We start from the raw sequence: 15,467 nt of genomic DNA, 5'->3' as shown, positions 1-15,467 counted from the left end.
AACTTTATGTCTGTGGATATAAGCCACACATTTATCCTAGACCATAGACACAGATAGTCAAAATGATTTTATTTCCTAGTTCTGTACACTTCACACATATTGGGAGGGTCATTATTTTTTACTGTACTTCATGAGACAATTGCTTGCTAGCAAAAGTACTAGCACAGCATGTACGTTTTAGTTGTCAATACACTGCCATCCTCTCCTGAGCCACCAATTGGCTACAAAGATTTAAAGGTTCAGTGATTATAGGATTTAAATGATTTTAACCCTTTTAAATTTGGAAACTCTTTAAATCCCATTATCTCTGCAGCCACTGCGAATTTGAAAATCAGCTTGGCCTTTTCTAGCTCCAGGTCTAAGGATTACAGAGTTTTAAAGAGTACAAATGCTTTTCTGAAGTTCTATAAAGAGCTGGCCCCAACCAGTCAACCTACAGGAAATAAAGCCAGCCAGTGCCCAGCTGGTCAGTACTGATCAGAATTTTTAAATGAAAAGATATGTGTGTTATGCCACAAACCACCAGGAAAACAGGTCATTGCTTCGTCGACTCCACATGGAGCCAGTGAACTGGAAGGTTTGTTGCGGGGGAGGCAGATTTTAGACCTGTGTCTGCAAGATGAGAAAACAGAAGATGCTATCAGAGACCTAAAGAAGCTCTGGGGAAAGACAATAATCCAGTAAGTTGGAGGCCATCTTCTTCCTAAAGCAAAACCGTTACCATGGATACCCTCTGAATCCTAGGTAACCCTTTGAGGTCTTACCTCTTGTGTCCTCACATTGATGTATCCATAGTGAGTCCGAAGGGGCCGCCTGTACGTATAGGAGAATGGTATCCACTTGGCTCCAGGTTGTCCAAAGCAGTTTAGTAGCAATGGGAAATTCACTTCATTTACCAGGCGCACAACCAGCAGGAAGAGGAACGCTGCTATGAAGCTCACCGCAATCACAGATTTTCTCTACAAACATTAAAAAAAAAAAAAAAGACTTTCAACTAAAAGTGGTCATGAAGGGAGGTTCCTTTATTCCTCTCTCTTTCTTTACCAGGAGGGAAGGATTTGTCATGTAGGATATTTCACCTGGGGACAGAAAATAACAACTAGGCGACCAGGCTGGCATGTGCGCTGGGCATCTGAGAACAAGCAAGGCAGTGTTCGTGGGCTACTCCACTTGGTCTCTCCCTTTATTACCTGCCTATTTGCCTTTAGTTTGGAAAACCCAAGCAAGACATTCCCAACTGTAGAAAGCCTCTCCACATTGATCACTCTCCTCCGCACCACCTTGCCACCAGAATGGAGTGAAGAGGACCTACCACTGCTACTCTCCACTGGGAAGTCCTGTCTGTTGTACTTTTTCTCCATGTGATTATTTATGTGGTTTTTCCTCATGTATCTGTGAGATCCTGAACACTAGGAGGTTCTGCATCATATTACTGTCTGTTTCCCAAGGTCCTTACTACAGTACCTACCATAACACAAGCCCTCAACAGACACTGGAGTGGAGCACATGAATGAGTGCATTTTTCACACTCCTGAAGACACACTGTCACTCATGCTTCTATTTTGGTGTCTAGCACTCTCTATGGACAGGAAACTACTTGTGCTGAAGGATGGGCAAGAGTAAGATTCAAAAAGCTAGCAACGAGAAAGGAAAAATTTTATGCCAAACAGTGTAAGAACATTTCCTAAATGTGTCACTATGAAGCAAAAGCAGGAGCAACCTCATCTGATTGGGGTAGGAGCAGGTAGAGATGTATTTGAAACTGAACCTGATCACGTGCAGGAGTTTGCAACAGTAGGAATGTGTGAGCAGAAGGAACTTTCTAGATAGAACAATGAAACAAATGGGGGGAAGCTGGAAGCGTAAAGGATGCCCTGCCTCAGATACTACGCGAAGAAGTCGCCATGGAGTTTCCTAGGTGATGGAAAGTCAAAACAATTGTTTGGGTTGTTTTGTTCTGCTACAGGTGGTAATCCTAAACTATAATCAAACAGCAGTGTTAAAGATACCTTGTAGCAGGGAGAGAAGAAAGGTAAGGAGGAACTAGTTAGAAGACTAATCCAATTGCTTAGGACAGAAGTAATGAGGATGGAAACCAGGGCAGAATAAATAAATAAATAAATAAATAAATAAATACTGGAGAGATAAAGTAGATAAAGGCATAGACCTGGGACCTAGGTGGCTGATGACAAAATTCAGGGGTGACTGAGGTTTTAAAGGTAGGTGACTACAACCATCCTGGCCTTCACAGGAGAAACCAGAGTGGTGCAAGCAGGATTTCATCAGCAGCACAAAGAAGATAAAGCGCTTGGCTTTCTAGGCTGCCGGTTGTCAAAGACTAGCAGTTCATCCTAGTGGAGAATCCTGGAGACAAGTGGAAGGTCCAAAACATGCAGCACTGAGCAGAAGAACCAGTGAAGTACTCCTTCATGCCTGGTCCTCCTCCCCCTGAAGGAAAGCCAGACATCTCTCTGAAAAGCACTGACTGGTTGTGGGGTTGTGGTTGCCGTTGTGTTTCAGGTTCATCACTTCCTGCTGGGATTTGCTTCATTTTCCTTCGCACTCGATCTCCCAAAGAAGGTAAAGAACTCCAAGACAGCTCCTGGATCTTTCCTAGACTGATATCAACCACCCCTTTCCAGGCACTAGGACCAGAATTCAAGTCACTGACACCTGGAGAAAGTCTTCATTCTCGCTCAGCTCATGTAATTTGTGAAATCCGCATTCCTCCATCTAGCCAGCCTAATTTTCTAATCACCCAAAAGTCCCCCGAGCTCTGCCGCTTTCAAACCCCTTATCTCAATCACTAACTACCACAACCTTTTCTCATTTAACCTTCTAATCATGAAAAACCATTTTAATTTGCTCCTCTGTGGAATCATTATGTCCACAACATTGCAATGTGTCAAGGTAACAGCTTAAACAAAGTGATGGATCTTACACGTTTAAAGGAACACAGGCCAGAACAGATGGCTAAGTGAAAGCACAGAGGCCAGCCACCTATTAAGTAAACACGTAAGGACTTTTCTTATTTTTCTTCCACCATCCGGTGTGTTGTTAAGAAGCAGCAGCCTGCTTTGAAGAAGACTCAGATAGAACCTGTGCTTTTGTCTGTTCTGGAGCTCAGCTTGGCTCTCGGGTTCTCATAGTTGCAGCATTGCCTTCCATGGCTGGGGGTTTGGGGACAAAGGTCTGGAGGGCCTTTCTGAACATGTTGATGACAAGCAGTGACATATATAAAACAGATACAGGAGAGGAACATAAATCAACCAGCTTGACAGAAACTTCAAATCAGAAAGAAATCACAGTTGGAAAAGGCTGAGCCCTGGTAATCCATGCCTGCCTCCTACATCCTATCCAAGGGAAGCCAGCATTGAGCACAGAGGGTGGGGGACAGCAGGAGAGAATCCAGGTGCCGGTCCCTCTGTGCCCCACCTGGACCAGGGTTTGCAGTGGGCAGCGGCGCTCCTCCCAGCTCAGGCCGGATGCCCGACTGCTATTGCCCCTCCCGGACCAGATGCTTTGCCTTTTTTGCATGTTTCCACATACTTGCTTAGAGTGGAAGCCCTCTCATTGTGCTGATGACACTCACCTTGGAATTTCCCTAGAACAAAGAAATGTAACTCTAGGCTGGACTTATAGCTCGGTGGTAGAGCACTTGCCGAATGTGGACCTATCCCTGCGTTCAATCCCAGGGTTGGAAAAAAAATACGTACAACTTCCAGTATATTCTGTGTAGCAGACAGTGGCAAGGAAAACATGACAGCACTCAGCACAGATGTGAAGCCTCCTCATGGTTACTTCTGCCAGATTAATGCCTTGAGCAACTGCAGTGTCAAAAATGGATAAGGTTCTTAGCAGTCTACCCAAAGCAAAGCGGGGGGGAGGAAGGAGAGAGAGAGAGAGAGAGAGAGAGAGAGAGAGAGAGAGAGAGACAGAGAGAGAGAGAGAGAGAGAGAGAAAGGAAAACAGATACAGAGCAGACAGAAAGAATGTGTGCCATGTGCTTATGGTGGGAATGCAGGAGGCGGAGAAGTGAACAGAGGACTCAGACAAATGGCCTACATGGACACATCCACAGTGTTTCAGTCACAGTTGGTCACGGAGTCTGTGCCAAGGGCTCTAAAACTGAAGTCGAAGTACTGAAAACAGAAATAAAACCACAGAAGAAAGACCAGTATCTTCCAGAGTCACAAGTTAATGCAGCCCTCAGTCAACAGAGAAACACAATTCCACGTGTCAAGAGAAGTTAAGGGATGTGTGGAATTCCGGAGGAAGGGTGGGGGGGAACTGTGGGAGGGGGATTGTGGGAATGCCAGTCGGAGGGGACGGTGTTCACATGAAGGGAAGTTAGCAAAATGAGGACGGGAAACATTCCAGGCAGAGGAAAGAGCAATTTCACAGCCCATAAAATGATCAGAAACTTTCGTGTCACTTGGAACAAAGGGAACATAGATGGTGGAATGGGAAATGATGCTAGACTGAGTTCAAATCATAAAACAAAACTAATCAGCCAAATACAGCATGGGGCAATTATCTATCTTATCTACTTTACATTAGGGTAATGAAAGGAAAAATGATTCAAATGTTACGTTTCATAATTCTAAAATACTCTTCCCTTTCCTAGCAAGTGCAAACAGCATAAATCACTTCATTTGATCTGAAATTGCCATTCAGCACATCATGTTGTCCTGTCTTCTGTTATTTGGCTTATTTTCCATTGATTAATTTATGCCACTAGTGGCTTGTTCTAGTAACAGTTTTGAATCTGCCCAAACTCAGAAAATTAGAAGAGTGTTTACTTCAGTGTTCCAAGTCTCACGATTTGTTTATGGAAGTGATCCCTGCAGCCTTTGTTGAAGTAGGCAGACCATCCTTTCAACTCAATAACCACCATTAGGTTACAGCAAAGCTAATTGTTCTTGTTTTGTTTTTTGTTTGTTTTGTTTTATGTATTTGGTGCAGGGTCTCACTACACAGCTCAGACTCATAGTGATCCTCCTGTTTTCAGCCTCCCTAGCACTGAAATCACAGGCATGCACCACCATGCCTGTTCTCCATTGCTGGCTTAGCGCACCCAGGGGTGGGGCCTGTGGTGTCCAGGATCGAACCCCACTCCCTGTGCTTGCCTAAGCAGGCGCTTAGTCCACTGAGCTATCTTGCCAGTGTGTTTTTTAGTGCGGCAAAGAGAAGCAGAAGTAAAAGAAAGGGAAGAGGACTTTCTGGCCACTGAGGAGGACACAGAGAAGATCTGGGGGAGATGTGGGAGCCTCTGACCTGAGCCAGGGAGGATGAGAGTTTATAGACTTTCACTAGGAGCGGAGTTTGGGGGGCAGGATCAGTGGCACCTAAGAAACTGATGAGGGCTCCCTTGTGTGCTCTAGAAAGGTAAAAGAAAGTTGTGTCCAGAACCAGGGAGGACAAGGAGGAAGTGATCATTGGGAAGATGAGGTGCTGTTTTGGGGATTCAGCCATGTTGAATCAGAGCTGTGATAGTCCAGCAGTTTGTACTCGGGCTGGAGCCTATCAAACAGAACAGCGAGTCCGTGGCAGTTCACAATGCATGAGATGTGGCCCAACCCAATTTTCATGCTGTGGAAAAGTAGACAGAAACTTAAAGAAACACTCATTCACAAGCATGGACACGATGATGATACAATGGGTAGAAAACACAGAGTACAGGCGGACCCAGAGAGGAGTGGACCCACAGAAGATATTACCGTCTAACTGGTAACTGTTAGCTCCTCGAAGGATGAATGAGAGCCAGCAAGCGAGCACTTACTGGTTCATGTGAAATACATGATAAGAACTACAGAACTCTTTCCCAAACATTCCAAGCAGCTGCAAATGCTGGAGCTGTTCCCTGCAATTTATCCATAAGAGCTTTGGAAGAATGTCACAGCCCCCCAGATAAACCTGATTAATTGCTTGAAGGAATGTTTTCTCCATCTTTGTTTTTCATTTGGGGCAAGTCTAAAGGGGCCTCTAACAGCTGAGACATTTAGAATCTAATCCGCTCTGTGCTGCAAAAATATGCATCAAAAATGTGATATCCAAGTTGCTTGCTCTTTAGAGTTGGAACATAGTTTATCAGACTTTATAGCAGAAATGCCTATTTTAAAATAAGACCTACAGAAAATTCATGATGTAGGGAGAAAATAAAATTGCAGCATTTGGACTTAGAAAATTTGCAAGCAATATTAATGTATGTATGTGCTTATTTTCCAATAATTAGTCATTAGCCTTGAAATAAAGACATTAACTATGAATCCAGTCAGTCACTAAATCATTATTAAATTTGCCTTTCCATAATTGATAAGCAACCATACAAAGACATTTTTATATTTAAAGGAGATGATATAATGACACGAAGCTGTCACTTACAAGGGAAAATGCTGTCAAGTTTTGCCCACATAGTGTCACTTATCCAAAATAAATTTGAAATACAATGTCAACTGGATTATTTACATCAGTCCTCAATCACCTTATACATTCATGACTTCCTATGTATTGCTTATTTATAATCTTCTCACATATCAGTTCCTCTCCCATAAGAGAAATCATGTAATCAATACAGATCTCCAATGTGGCATTGGCCAAGCTTCAACTTCGGCACCTCCTCAATTAAGCAATTAATCTTCCTGCCATTTGTATAAAGATGAGCTAGCAAAGCTCAGAGTATATAAATAAACTCTTTATTTTTTCCATTTTAGCTGTTGAATCAACAAACTGTTTGAATCCTGCTTATTAAAGTATATCTAAGTGGCTGGTGAGGTATCTCAGTGGTCTAAAGCACCTGCAAGCTTAGGCAACCCCAGGGACTGTGGTTTGATCTCAGGAACCACATGCTGTGCCAGCCCTGTCCCCAGGGCAGGCTGAGTTGGCCACAAAATAACCAAAAAAAAAAACAAAAAAAAAAAAACCCAAAAACTATATTTAACTAGGGAGATGGCCCTTATTTGTTGTAGAGTAGCAGTCAGCAAAGGAAGGTAATAGAATTCTGGGTAATGCTGATGGGCTGAGTCTAGGCAGGATCTCTCCAGGGCTGCTGTGTGCAGAGTAGCTGATGATGGACTCATCCAGACTTCCCAAAAGAGAATCACAAAAGTCAAATCAGATCAATATGCCAGAAGTAACCGCAGGTGAAAATCCAGGAAGCTGATGAAGAAACAAGATCACGGCAAGTCCTGAAGTGTGCACTTACACCAGAGAATCAAAGTTCTAAAGATGGATGGGCAGCATCAGGATTGATTTGGGCAACTTCACTTCTGAAGTGGCCAGTGACGGAGAGGCCAGTGATGGAGGGGTGCCAAAGCCGTTACCAGAAAGATGGTCTCAGGAATAACAATGGACCATTTGGTCAGGTATCATTTACAGGCATTAAATTTCCTGTAGGGAAACAGCGATTACTGTTGTCAGAGACTGACTTTTTTCCTGCAGGGGCATCTAGCAGGGAAATAAAATCAAGATAGAATTTGAATACTTGGATAATCAACATCATCTTAACAGAATACTTAATAAGTGTTGTCAGAGAGAAATATTATATGATTATAAATACTTGTATAATACTTCTATAAAGAAATATTTCTAGAATCCTCATGTCGCAGACCAGGAAGTAAAGGTATCAAGAAGTTCATTGCTTTGCTGAAAGTCACAGTTCAAAGACATCATAAAGACAAGAAAGGATCTCAGATACTCTGACTCCAGAGCCTGTGAGATAACTAAGTCGTTAATTGTTATTCCTACCAATGGAATGCTCCTACAGAACTTGTCCAAAAATTTTAAAAGCTAGTACCAGCCCTAAGCAGGTTTTGTAACACTGTCAATAAACAAAATACCTAATTCACATGGAAAATTAAGAGTCTGATGTGAAACACGGTAATTACATTTACTTCGAAATCAGTAATTGTGGACAAATTTAATTCATTTTGCCTAAATCTGGCTCTATTCCCAGTATTAAAAAGACAGCTACAGGGTACTCTCGTTTGGCACTCAGGGAAAGCATAGCAATTATCTCCCTCCTTCTACTAGAGAATATCAGGCACCCTTCGCTTTATTGTAAGTAGTTCGTAGGCAGAAGATGATGGAATGGGTGTGTGTACCTCCCTCAGCTCCACCATCCATGACCTTTCTATTCAGGGAAGACACTGCTAAATAACAAAATGGTTGGTGGTTTTGTAAGAAAAGCATCGAGGTAAGAGAGCATCTTCAACATGGTAATCTGTGCAAAGAATCTGTAACACACATCAACCTATCACCTTTAGACATAAAACAGTCATAAGAATTGCAACAAACGAAACCCAAGGAAAGAGTGATCTCTTGGGCACCATTTTCATTAATTCTTCTGTGCCACAGCCAGTCTTACAGAAAAATGTAGATGGCCAAAATTTCCTTAGGGATTTTTCCCCAACGAAGTTTCCTAGGGTTACAAGTATTATGAAGAAGTTTGAGTTAATGTAAGCACTCATGAGCTAGTCAAATGTCATGAGAAGAGATCACACTGAACTTCCCAGGACTTACAGTAAAACCATTATGAAAAAGCCCCGTGAGAATTCGGGATGCTGGTACATTAGCTCATGTTAGGGGTGTTAGCTTTTCCTGACCCGATTGAATTTTTAAACCACTGCAATATCACATGAAAATAATCCTAGCCACAGTCACTAAGTTTGTTTCAGGTAAGTTATAAATCAGAAGTCTGTTTCATTTTGTCTGTTCATATTTCTCATGTGGCCTCAGCATATGCCATTTCTTCTGGAAGGAGGGGACCAAGTTCTTCAGAAACACAGGAGAGAGCTGAAGAGTGATGCTGACTATGTACAAGCAAAGACCCAGCAACACTGACAGACTGACAGATGTGCAAACCAGAAAGGTAGCCCGATCATGAAACAAATACCAGAGACAGAAAGATGAGCCCAAAGAAGTTATTTTTCTTTCCTTTATTTTTCATGATTATTATTCTAAAATGAAAAAAATAAAACAGTTTCAAAACAAGTTAGTAGGAATTATAATAACTAATGCCTGCATATTGCTATCCCCCTAGGAGTTATTCAGAGACCAATATACAGGCATGATATTGTAATTAAACCATATTAGCACCAACTTCTTTCAGTGAGGTACAAGAAACTAGAGTATTGCTAGCGTAATTATCTTGTGGATAAATATTTTCCTTTCTTTTTCCCTTCCTTCCTTTCTTTCTCCCATCACACTTTGTCTTTTTTTTTTTTTTTTTTTTTTTGAATAGTTTCTTCTCAATTCGCAGTCTCTGTTGTCTTTTTTTTTTTTTTTTGGCAGAACCAGGGATTGAACTCAGGCCCTTGTGCTTGCCAAGGAAGCACTTATTCCACTGAGCCATCTCCCCAGCCCCTGTTGTCCATTTTTGATTTTGTTTACTTGTTCAGATTCGCACAATAGTGAGACAATATGATGTGTACACATCAGGGTCTGATTTATTTCACTTATGAGTGTGACCTAGAGTTGCATTTTCCCTTGATTAAATCCTGCTACCTGAGGGAAGAAGTGAGATCCAGCCACCTGTTACCACTCTCAGCTCCTCCCCGTGTCCTTGGCATTCTGCTGAGGGAAAGGAAGTGCTGGCTAACCAGGGAACATGGAGGCAACAGGCAACCAAACCAGAGGTTCTCCTGCCCTCAGCCATCTTGGTCCTCGCTGGTCTGCTCTGACTGCAGCAAATATCTGCTCGTCCTATTTTTTACTGTTCAAGAGGTAAGTTTGCCTCTTAAAACTCAATTCTTACTTCAAAGTCCTCAAGGACATGGAAGAGGGGCATAAGCATAAATTCTGATGGTACCTTAGTGTCATTAGGAGTCCCACCCAAAGCCCTCATAATGATGACATGACTTTGCTGGGACAATGGGGATGACATCAACCAGGGCCTTTCACTGTTATGTGAGTCTGCATGACCTTACAGTAGACAGCATTTGTGTTCTCACAGAACCTTCAGACTGAACAAAAGCCCACGAGTCTCTGTCACAAAAGGAAGGAAGAAGGACAGGAGGATTCTTTGAAAGTCACCTCTCCCATCTCCCCCTTTCTTATCTCCCAGGTATCCCTCTTGACCCCTCATCAGTCTCCAGAGACCCTCTGCCACCAGCATCCTGTGACCATCCTCAGGATCTTGCTCCCTGAACCCCGCTGTGTCTCACCAAGCCAATCTCTATAAGCTCAAGTGTGTCCTCCTTCCAACTGTCTCCATTCCTCCCTGGCTTCCAGTGCACAGTGGAAAGTGGGGTGGAGTGAGGGGAATGGGAGGAAGGAAGAGAAAATGAAGAGAAAGCAAGGGCAAAAGACTGAAGGAAGAGCTTCCTTTAATTTGGTCTCTGAGACATCCTAGAGGAGGTAAACAAAGTCTGAGAACCACCCCTCACATAGCAGCCCCAAGCACGGTGTCTCAAATTCAGAAGCAAATATCTATGGAAAAAGGAAAGAATGAAGGAGAGAAAGAAGAAAGAAGAATGAGGGATTACATGCTATTCTCTTCTAAACACAAATGCTAAATTAACCGAAAAGGCTATCCCTGATTAGAAAATATGCTGCTAGACATGGGAACACACATTATCTTTTCTTTGTCTCTTCACTGAGAAACTTCTTTGTAGATTTACTGTGAGTCAGGGGAAGGCGGGGATGGTTTAGGATCCAGACTATAAAGTCAGAAGACTTGCGTATTTGTAAAACTGGACTTTTCACCAAGAAACTGCTGTGAAGTTCCTGAGAGAACGTGTAAATCTGAATGGCAGTAAACGAGTAAAACTGCTTAGGGCAACGTTCTTTATACAGCACGTAATGAAAAGACTTACAGGAATTCATATTTAAAAAAAAAAAAAAAAGAATCAACTCTTGTCTGAGGCTGATAACACTTAAGGCTAGAATCTCATATTGTGGAATGAGAAAGGGACAACAAAAGAGCATCCTGTCCTTCTGACAAGGACAATGGGCCATTTCTAAGGGGAGGGACCTGCAACAGCTCACTTTGTGCTCAGCCGAATCAAGCGCTATGCCAGGCCTTCTACAGGGATGGAAACAGCTTCACCTGGAGCCCACCTCGGGACTTGGGCTGAGCACGTGTCACTACAGAGTCAGCCTCTGCCATGCTGGCCACACAGCCTCACCTGTTGGGGTCCCAGTGTCCTTATCGAAAATTGGAGAAATGAGTATCTGTTATTGGATTATGAAAAGTTTAAGTGACTTACTACATACCAGGAGCCCCTGCCTGGCAAAAGGAGCATGCTGGGCAAATGTGACCTTTTATGCTTTCAGCATCTCAACTACTAGAAGACACCATCCAGGGGAGAGTCACATGGTTTCTACCTACGCATGCTAAAAAAGAAAAATAAGATGGAAGGCAGGCCAGACAGCTTAGTGGACTAAAGCGCCTGCTTAGACAGAGCGCCACGACTGGGGCTCGATCCCCAAATGCCATGGTGGCCCCGCCCCTGGGGGTGGGCGCATTTAGTTGGCGACAGAGACTGGGCGTGGTGGCGTGTACCTGTAATTCCAGTGTTTGGGAGGCTGAAAACAGGAGGACCACTACGAGTCAGATCTGTGTAGTGGAATCCGTGTAGACCCTGTATTAAATACCTTAAAAAAGAAAAAGAAAAATAAGACGGAGGGCCTGAGCAGAGATCTCTGCAAAAAGCTAAAACCCCAAAGACCTATTCCCTTCCAGTTTGAATATCCGAGAAATAAAGCTGCCACTGAAAAAGCAAGAAGAGAAAGAAGAAACATAATCCTCTTTGACAGTGTGCCCCACAAGCTGGCGCTTGTGCAGGCTCCCGCTATGTTTTCACCACCAGCACGACTTTAAGTGGTATCAGGCGGGCAGTGTCTCCGGGTGGCCGTCGGCGCTGACACAGATTTTCTTTGAAAGAATTGAACTTGTTCCAGGCTGATACAGACTGCGAGGTAGTATTGAACATAAGGCAGACCACACCCACAGATAAGTGAAAATGGGCAAAAACATATCTAAAATCAGTGAAATACGGCAACGTGATCAGTGTAACTGCAGTCAACACCACCATCTTTACCAGCTCTAAGAACAAAGAAAATCTGCAGTGGTCCCTGGACTATATTGAACATTAGGCCTCATCCTACAGCCTAAAGAAGACAGAACCACAGGTCCACAAGGAAAGGAAAAGAGTCCTGGGCCTGCCCATGGCATTGGACTTCACCAGTGACCATTTCCCCTTGGGGAATTTTTCTCATTGAGATTGCTCCTGTAAAAAGCAGCCCTTCTTTTTCTGAACACGGCATGGGCTATCTCATACAAGCAAACATATCCCACCCCCTACCCCATGCTTAGAAATCAACTGTGGCACCAGCCAGCATCTCTCTAAGGACACACACTGTCCCCTTGCAGGACAAAGTTGAACATGAACAAAGGAATGCATACATATTAAACAATTTTTGCTGAAATGCAGGCAGAGTTTTGCCACAGCACAGGTCTCCTGGTGATAATAAATATCACCGTGCCAAGAACACTTGAATTTCTAAGTAGGACAATTTTCCTATCAATTCTGGATTTAATATTGCATTGGCAGTAATTTGAATTGCTCATACAACATCAAGCATATTAGTTTATTACTTATAGTCTCCGACGCTAGAATAGCAAAGGCAAAAAGATCTCCACTGTTGATCAGCGGCTCACATGCATAAGGTATGCTACCAGAGAGTCTCTGATAGCCTTTGTATCATGACCACATCAGGCCAGCCCACATTTCCAATAGCTTCCTGCCATCCTGCAAGAAGTTCCTAGAAGCAAGCCAATTCAGGAGTCATATTCAAACTGGTGAGCTGGCACCCCCAGAGCCCCTTGTTCTTCCCCTACCCTGACCCTCTTGGGAGTGCTGTGAAAGTCACATTAGAGCCCCGAGAATTAAAATCTTCACTATATGACCCGGACATCTTAATTTTCTTTGACTCTGATCCTCCATCTGTAAAATCACTGAGGCATTATGAAAATTAAATAAGAAATAACACTAAAAGCGCTCACGTAGTCCAGCATCTGGCTGGCAGTTCCTAATTGTTAATTTCCTTCATTTCATCCACATGCTACTCTTCATGGACCATCTTCTTTCCTTTCTTTCTTCTCCCTAAAGAAACTTAGCCTTCAAGACCAAATCCAAAGGACATCTGCTCTATGAAACTATCCTGCCTCTCACCAAGATTCTAAAGCCCTTTATTCTGACCAAAGCATATTTTGTACTATGTAGTAACTATTTAATTACCAATCAACCTTCACCATTTAAGAAAATCTAGAAAATCTATAGCTTTGACAAGCTCCACCTTTTCCTCTTGCAGACATGGTTAATCATACAGCTATTTCCCTTGAGCAAAGGTACAACTCTAGAATCCTTTTAACACACCCTCCAGGCACCACTGGTACAAAGTGAACTTAGCATTCAGCATTTAGAAATCAGCAGCTTAAGGCTCTGAGGCCATCTCTCAATATACCTACATGCCATGTGTCTACAAATCTGGCTACTGACCTCTCTCTGCCTTGGTTTCCTCGACTCTACATCTGCTTGAGAATCCCTGCTGGCTTCTCTGGCTTCCAAATCTAAGGGCTTTGTAAAGATGATCAGGGACTCTGATGGGCCTGAGCTGGCGGCACTAGCAAGGCAAGTTCAGCACACAGCTCTGCTCAAGGTCCCTGTGCTGGGTCCAAGTGCATTGCCCATCACAGGCCTAGGCATGCCTATAGACATTCACAAAATGAGGCCGGTATCTATGTAATTGAAATAGAAATGGGGTGAGAATTTGTGATCTTTCAACTTGACAGAGAGCAGTTGCCACTTACCAAAGCCTACCTGATTGCAGCTACTTTGCACCTGCTGAGAAAAAGTTTGCAGAAAAAAAAGAGATTATTTCCTTTATTAACCCTTGGCTGAGAGAAAACCTCTACAGTCAGCTGTACAGGCGAGACGGGATTCACTCTCACATGTAAGTGGACACTGGCGGGTTAATGACACAACTGCCACTAAGGCCTGCCACTGACTGTGGGAGCTTTAAATGTCCACTGAGCCAGCTGGTTGGAAACTTGCAATCTTATTGGAAATGGTGCCCAGAAAGCAAAAATCCAGAGAATTTTCATTCTCTGCATATTTCTTCAAAATAAGGGAGAAAAAAATCAGTTTTTGTATCTTATATAGGAAAGCATGGAGATGAGAATTCCTCTGGAGATGATTTGTTCATTCCCTAAGTCAAATATTCAGATTTATTCAGTAAACATTATTATGAAAATATACACAAGCTAGTTCTGCAGGAAGGAATTACCAATGACTACTGGAGAAGAAACACAAGCCATTTCTTTACATTTAAAAAACAAAAACAAAACAAATTCAGTGGGTAGGAGCCCAATGTGTGGTAGATCTTAATGTTTTTAACTGAAACTTTAGTGTTGGTATTTGGCACACTCATTGGGGTCTCACCTTTTGGGTAATTTTTGTTTCATGCAGAGTTTGGTCCCAGTGACTGATGTTGACAACCTCTAGTGCTTTTCTCTCTGTCCAGGCACTCTGAACCATTGTCGTGCAGCTTGCTTCATGATTACAATGACCCACTAGGCTATGAAGCCCTCCACACCAGAAGCTGGTTGGTTCACTAGTGCCTCATCACTGAAAACAGCAGCTGAGCTAGACCCACAGGCACCCAAACTTAAGAAACACAAGAGAATCTGGGAACAGACTGGTCAGCCTGAGCACAGTCTGTGTGAACCACAAATCTGTCAGCCCAGGAGTGGCAGGAAGAGACAGGCCATCTCCACAGCACCTCCACAGCACCTCCACAGCACCTCCACAACATCTTCATAGCACCTCCACAGCATCTCCACAGCATCATCTCCACAGCACCTCCACAGCACCTCCACAGCACCTCCACAGCACCTCCACAGCATCTCCACAGCATCTCCACAGCATCATCTCCACAGCACCTCCACAGCATCTTCATAGCACCTCCACAGCATCTCCACAGAACCTCCACAGCATCTCCACATTATCTCCACAGCATCTCCACACTATCTTCACACCATTTCCACACCATCTCCACAGCATCTCCACACATCTCCACAGAACCTCCACAGCATCTCCACACCATCTTCCTGCTCCAGCACCAACCAACAATTCACTCACTGATGCTTGGAAAACATGTAATCCATACTTGCTTGAAAACAGCCTGTGCCAAATTCGTTAGGTAATTTTCCAGAGTGTGAAATTGGCCCATATTCTTAACATATTTTGACATTTTCATGAGTTTTATTTTTAGGTGATAAGCTGCAAATCAGGCTTTGCTCCTGTTTTGACAATGCCTTTTCTTCCTGAGGAAAATAGATGAGCAGTTCAGCAAGACAGGGCAGCTTTTATCTGCAAAAAAATCTGCCTTTCAGCAGAGCAGACAATACGAGCAAAATGGAGGCAAACACGCACAATATTTCCTACATGTGAATTGCGCCTCCT

The 15,467-nt window shown here is 43.3% G+C and overlaps 1 protein-coding gene across 3 annotated transcripts in view; it reads right to left on the bottom strand.

The window, feature by feature from the left end:
- The window catches only part of St6galnac3 (ST6 N-acetylgalactosaminide alpha-2,6-sialyltransferase 3), a 553,279-nt gene that overhangs the window by 321,307 nt on the left and 216,505 nt on the right, over positions 1-15,467 (bottom strand). For 2 of the 3 annotated variants that reach the window (XM_023703266.1, XM_023703267.1), the window contains exon 2: positions 765-959. The exons of the other annotated variant lie outside the window; for it this stretch is intronic. In XM_023703266.1, the coding sequence (XP_023559034.1) occupies positions 765-959 (195 nt within the window). The remainder of the gene's footprint in view (positions 1-764; positions 960-15,467) is intronic. 3 annotated transcript variants of the gene reach the window in all.

This window comes from Octodon degus, unplaced genomic scaffold (genome assembly GCF_000260255.1).
Source record: "Octodon degus isolate 3935 unplaced genomic scaffold, OctDeg1.0 scaffold00167, whole genome shotgun sequence".
In the NCBI taxonomy this organism is placed as follows: Eukaryota; Metazoa; Chordata; class Mammalia; order Rodentia; family Octodontidae; genus Octodon; species Octodon degus.
This window is presented reverse-complemented; position numbering and strand designations above follow the sequence as displayed.